The sequence below is a fragment of the Lactuca serriola genome, chromosome 4 (assembly GCF_051521515.1).
Source record: "Lactuca serriola cultivar US96UC23 chromosome 4, Lser_US96UC23_V15, whole genome shotgun sequence".
NCBI classification, from domain to species: Eukaryota; Viridiplantae; Streptophyta; class Magnoliopsida; order Asterales; family Asteraceae; genus Lactuca; species Lactuca serriola.
The window spans coordinates 83860602-83867245 of NC_136411.1; the positions used below are offsets into that span (position 1 = coordinate 83860602).

General features: G+C 29.8%; 1 protein-coding gene across 1 annotated transcript; it reads left to right on the plus strand.

The window, feature by feature from the left end:
• Positions 1–819: 819 nt before the first annotated feature.
• On the plus strand, positions 820–4075 carry LOC145098567 (uncharacterized). Its single transcript, XM_079036193.1, has 6 exons — positions 820–899; positions 2022–2287; positions 2417–2713; positions 3033–3518; positions 3580–3589; positions 3679–4075. Exons 1-6 carry the CDS (start codon positions 820–822, stop codon positions 4073–4075), a joined length of 1536 nt encoding a protein of 511 aa, XP_078892319.1.
• The last annotated feature ends 2569 nt before the right edge of the window (positions 4076–6644 follow it).

Genomic DNA, 6644 nt, shown 5'->3' on the forward strand with positions numbered 1-6644 from the left:
TTCTATGACACCCATTCTTCTTTAACTTTCTTTTACCGGTGACATGAAAAACTATGTGAGCGTGCCATGTCAGAAAGACCGTCATGCCAACATTTAGATGAGGTCACCAGGTGATAACCCGTGGGGGTTTTGACAATGAAAAGTTTTCGTAAAATAATAGCAAACGAGAAGCGTAATAATAGAGGTTTTAACAGAATAAAATACATAAATAATGATTTTTTATGAAATTAATGTGGATACAGTACTACATAAAAGACCTTGCAACAAGAGTAGTATTGTCGGGAATACCATTTCCCCCTATGTGATACTGAAAGAGAGAACTAATAAATTGAGAACTCATTGTCGAGCCTCACCCACCTCTCCCCCCCCCCCCCCCCACCCCACCCTATATATCTTTCTTCCAACCCCGAAAGAGAGAACTAGTAAATTGAGAGTGGTATTGTCGGGAATATCGTTCCTCCCTGGGAGGTTTAAAATTCAAACTCTAACACATCTAAAATATTGATAAAGTTCCGCGATTGATTTTCCACATGAACACTAAATTGGGTTGACGTGGGACAGTCATCAGTGCCGCCCCAAGCCCAGGGCGAGCTGGGCCACGGCCCAGGGCATCAAGGTGTAATGGGGCATCAATTTAAAGCATGTTATAGTGTATTGTATATTGCTTGGGCTTTGGTTAGTCCAGTAAAATGTGAAGACTAAGGGCAGGAGGCGGCAAGTGGCAACAACCGATGGAGACCTAAATCACCTAATTACTGATTAGCGCCAACCGACAGAAGCATATCGACTCTTCATTCTTCAGTTCTTCTTCGCCCAAAGATGAAGAACACGAGGCGTCGGGCGTCCTTCTGGAGAATGGAGAGGACTGTTACACCCTTGGCTATATCGATCGATCACAAGTAAGTCATCGGCTCATCGCTCTCTGCCTCTCTCGTCCACTTCAGCTTCAGGAAGCCTTCTCTTGCCCTTTCTCTCGTTACTCGTTAGCTTCTCCTATGTTCTTTCTTTCTGAGTCGACCTCTCACCTCTACTCTAAAGCTGTAATAGTTTATCTATTGCAGTAAATTGTTGTGTTAAAGTGAAGATTCAAAGGTGCCAAATTGGGATTGATTGAATTTGTCCTCCTGAAGTCCTAATAATCCAATAAGTTTTATCTATTATTTCAAATTTCTTGCATAATCTGAAATCTGCTTATTGTTTTTATTTGTCATCGGCTTATTGTTTTTATAGAATCTGGTCGGCTTATTGTTTTTATATAATCTGAAATGTGTATTCGTATTTTGATTTTTCTGATAAACTGTATGTACATCACATTCATTGATTTTTATATAATCGGCTTATTGTTTTTATATAATCTGAAATGTGTATATAATCTGATCGGCTTATTGTTTTTATATAAACTATTGTATTTTTTTATATAAATTGTATGTACATCACATTCATTGGAGTCTGCCATATCAAAAGAGCAATATATGTGATGTACATACATGAAATGGGAGTGTGCCATATCAAAATGAGGTCCTATTTTAATAGTGTAATTGTATTTTTATTTTGAATAATGATATGGTTTTCTATATAAACTTTTTTTCTATTTCTTCTACTACTCTAAAGCTGTAATGTAATTGTTTTTATATAAACTGTTGTATTTTTTTTTAATCATGATATGGTTTTCTGAATTCTAAATAACTTGATATATGAAGTTGAAAAAATTATGTGTTTTTTATTTTTGAATAATATGTTGTTACTGTTAGATTAATTTCTGAAAATCTAAAGGATACTATTTTTTTTGTTTAGGTTGTGGATACGGATTGATAACTTCAAGTTGTGGATACAGATTGCTAAGTAACTTCAGGTTGTATCTTTCTTTGTTGTTACTACATTTTGACTTTTAATTTTTTTTGTGAAGTTTAAATATGTTTCCTAGAAAACAACCATCTGGTGTTCAAAATAGAAAAAGAAAACAAAGAGAACAAGATCTTACTAATAAATTACAATGATCTTTAAATAAGTATTTTTTTTAGAAGTGAAAATAATGACGAAAATTCTAATGATGTTGAAACTAATGATTTTGTTGATAATTCTAAAGGTCCAATTGAAACTTCTAATGAACCTATTGAAAATTTTAATGATCTTGAAAATAATGATGTTGTTGATAAATCTAGTGATATTAATATTTTTGATCCAAGAGTATGGGATAAGTTAGATTTAAAAATGAAGGATTTGCTTGTAGAAAAATGGCCTATTAGGGAAATTGAAAATAACAAATTTTTTTCAAAAGATGCACTAGGTAGACATTTTTCTTGTGAATTTTATGTTCGTAAATTAAGAAATGGTGACTCTTATGATAGAAAGTTGTTGGTTTATTCGAAAGAACTTGATAAAGTGTTTTGTTTTTGTTGTAAGTTATTTAAAACAGCTCGATTTAGAAGTAATTTGGCAACCGAAGGAATTAATGATTGGAAACATCTTAGTGAAAAATTGAATGAACATGAACATAATTCTGAACACATGATTAATTTAAAAACATGGACACAAACACGACTTAAGTTAAGGAAAAATGAAACAATTGATAAAGAGTTACAAGAAAGAATAAAAAAAGATACTCAACATTGGAAAGAAGTTTTGATAATAATTATTGTTGTTGTAAAATGTTTAGCTGAATATAACTTGGCTTTTCGTGGAACTAATGAAAAAATATATGAGAAATCTAATGGTAACTTTTTAGGTGTACTTCAAATGATTGCTGAGTTTGATCCCGTAATGAAACACCATTTTCAACTTATTCAAGATAAAAAAAAAGTCATTTTCATTACCTTAGTCATAAAATTCAAAATGAATTAATTGAAATGTTGGCATCCAAAGTAAAAAGTGCAATTATTAGAAAAATAAAAAATTCAAAATATTTTTCGATAATTCTAGATTGCACTCCGGATGCAAGTCGTAAAGAACAAATGACTTTAATTATTAGATGTGTTGATGTTACAAGTGTTCCAATAAAAGTTGAAGAGTTTTTCTAGAGTTTTTAATTGTAGAAGATACATCTGGTTTAGGACTTTTTAATGTGTTACAAAATGCTTTAAAATCTCTTGACTTGGATATAAATTGTATCCGAAGACAAGGATATGATAATGGAGCAAATATGAAAGGCAAACATCAAGGTGTACAAAAAAGATTACTTGATATAAACTCAAGAGCTTTTTATATGCCTTGTGGATGTCATAGTTTAAACTTAGTTTTGTGTGATATGGCAAATTCTTGTCATAAAGCTAAAACTTTTTTTGGTACGTGTCAAACAATATATAATGTTTTTTCTAGCTCCACACATAGATGGAGTGTTTTACTTGATCATGTTGATGAATTAACCCTAAAATCATTATCTACTACTCGTTGGGAAAGTCACATTGAAAGTGTTAAAGCAATAAAAACTCAACTTTTTCAAATAAAAGAAGCATTAACAAAATTAGCTCAAGTGAGTGATGATGGTGAGGTTTGTAGAGATGCGGAATCACTAGTAAATGGTGAATTTTCTAATTTTGAATTTATTTTAAGTTTAGTGATATGGCATGAAATTTTATATAGAATTAATTTGGTAAGTAAAAAATTAAAATCCAAAGATATGATTCTTGATGTTGCAATAAAAAACTTAGAGGGATTAGTTAATTATTTTGAAAAATATAGGGAAAATGGGTTTGACTCTGCTATTAATGAGGCTAAAGAAATAACAGAAAATATTGGAGTTGAACCAAAATTTCCTATCAAACGTATTTATAATAGAAAAAAACAATTTGATGAAATTCCAAATACCGAAAGAGAACAAAAATCTTCTCAAGAAAATTTTAGAACTGATTATTTTATTGTTATAGTAGATGTGACTCTAAATCAATTGAGAAGTAGATTTGAGCAAATGCAACATTTTGAATCTATTTTTGGATTTTTGTTTGATGGTTTAAAGTTAAAATCTTTATTTGATGATGAATTAAAAAAATGTTGTAAGAAACTTGAAACTAGTTTGACAAATGGTGAGGACCTTGATATTGATGGAAAAGATTTATTTATTGAGTTACAAGTTTTGTAGAAAATGTTGTCGGATGAAGCTTACAAAGGTGAACATCCTTGGACAACCATTCAAATTATGGAGTTTGCAAAGGAAATGGAGATGTTTCCCAATGTGTTGGTGGCATATAAGATTTTGTTGACGGTACCGGTCACGGTTGCTTCCGTGGAAAGAAGTTTTTCGAAATTGAAGTTATTGAAGTCATATCTTCGGAGTACCATGACTCAAGAAAGATTAGATGAATTAGCAATTTTGAGTATTGAAAGTCAATTCCTACGAAGTCTTGATTATGATAAAATAATAGATGTTTTTGCTTCAAAAAATGCAAGGAGACATCGTTTTAGATAAATTTTATGTATGCTTTTGTTTGTGTAACCTTGTTTTCGTTTGACTACAAAATTTATTTCATTTTTGCTATTTTTTTTAATTAAATAAAGGCATAATTTAGAATCTCGCCCCGGACATTGAAAATCAATGGACCGGCCCTGACAGTCATATTGTGCGCCTTACAACGACATTGTGAGAATGATGAGTCAAAGAAACACATTACCCCATCCTTGGCAAAACATGGTCACGGTTGAGTTCTTGTCAACTGACAATAACAAAAGTTAAGAGAAGTTGTTAGTTAATAGTTATGAAATTATTAAATGCCAACTTTTTCCAAAAAAGTTGTAGAAATTACATTTTAGTATTTTTTTTAAACGGAAAATCCGGTTGGAAAAGAACAAACGCTTTAATATCAAATATGAGTATTGAAGTTTCTTGTTTCCAAAGGTTGGTGGCTAAACGTGTTTTAATTAAAAATGATTATCTGATTAAGTGACATGTGTTTTAGACCATAAAATAATTTTTGAAAATAATATCTATATGGGTGTAAGGTGTGGAGCTTTTTTCGTAAAGCAATACCATAGATATCGAAGGTACCTCGATGGTCACAGTTTTGTGGATGGACAGTCATAGAATGGTGAGGCTTTAACGGGTTGGTGGCTTGGTGACCATTTCCAACCCACATCTCTCTTCTTTCTTATATGCTTTAGCAGTTGTACCATATATTTCAATACTTGTATATTAGGATTTTAATTATCGTTTAACCGTTTTTTTTAATTATCGTTTTAGTAAATGTTTAATATTTTATTTAAAAGTGATATGGATTGAAGGAGTTGCGAAAGATGGATTGGTCGTATGAAGAGTTGGAAATATGGAAGAAAAAAAATGATATGTAGCGTATATAAAGAGGGATGGAAGAGAATAACTCCATTGATACCTTTTTAAGTATTTATATAATTGTTACAAAGCAATTCTAGTTATACAATTTGGGTGATTCTAAATTCACCTGCACATAAACCATATTTTTATCCTTAACTATATAAATCTTTTTTATATTTATATATACGAGGAATAATGTTATTGTGTAAATATATTAATAAACCTATATAAAAATCATGATAATGGTTTTAAAAACATTGAAATGATTTTCAACATCAATAATAGTCAATACCTTTGCTTAGCTTCTAAAAGCGAAGGATTAGATACCCTCACCCATAATAAGACTAGAATTGTTAATGCATCAACCTTTCAAAAAGACCATTATTATCAAACCTAACACAACTTTGACTTTTCTTTCTCATTGCCTCTCACCAAACAAGAATCCTTTATATCACACTTGTTAAAATAACTTTGTACATATATTTTTTAAGGAATATATACCGATTGAATAACCAAAAAGATCATAAATAATGTAAAAATATTAATTACATATTTTAGTTTAATTTCAATTAAAAATAGTAAAATTGGAATATAGTGACAAATAAAGTTGTGATAATAAACCAAAACCAAATCAAATGACGTTTTATTTATTTGGTTTTCGGTTAATTTAGTTTAATTCACCGATTAAAGATATCTTATTCGATTTGGTTTGGGTTAAATTTTCACCGAAAACACAAATAAGATATATATATATATATATATATATATATATATATATATATATATATATATATATATATATATATAAGATTATGGTTTGAATGTTAAAAACACTTTGTATTTAAATAAAAATATTGTTTTTAAACGAAAAAAATGTATTTATACGGTTTAAAATGTAATAAAAAATTATTTATACGGTTTCAAATGGAAAATGATCAAAATTGAACAAAATTGAAAAAATAATGTTCGATTTTGAAAAAAAAAACATGGTGTCAAAATTGAAAGGAAAAATTAAACTTAGTGTCAAAATCGAAAAAAAAAAGTGATAACTTAGTGTCTTTTGTGGAAAAAAATTCAATTTTGACACGCCAGCATGTCATGTCAGTATGCCACATCATCAAAAACTGACGTGTAATCATGCCACACCAGCACGTAACCGAGTTGACCGGCTTAGTGGTCAGAATTGTAAAAATTTGGAAAACACATTGTCAAATTTGAGATAAAAAAAACACATTGTCAAATTAAAATTTTGGTGTAAACTTATCTTTTGTGCTATTTACCATATATATATATATATATATATATATATATATATATATATATATATATATATATATATATATATTAGAAAACGCTCGACGTAGGCTCAACAGTGGACCGGAGT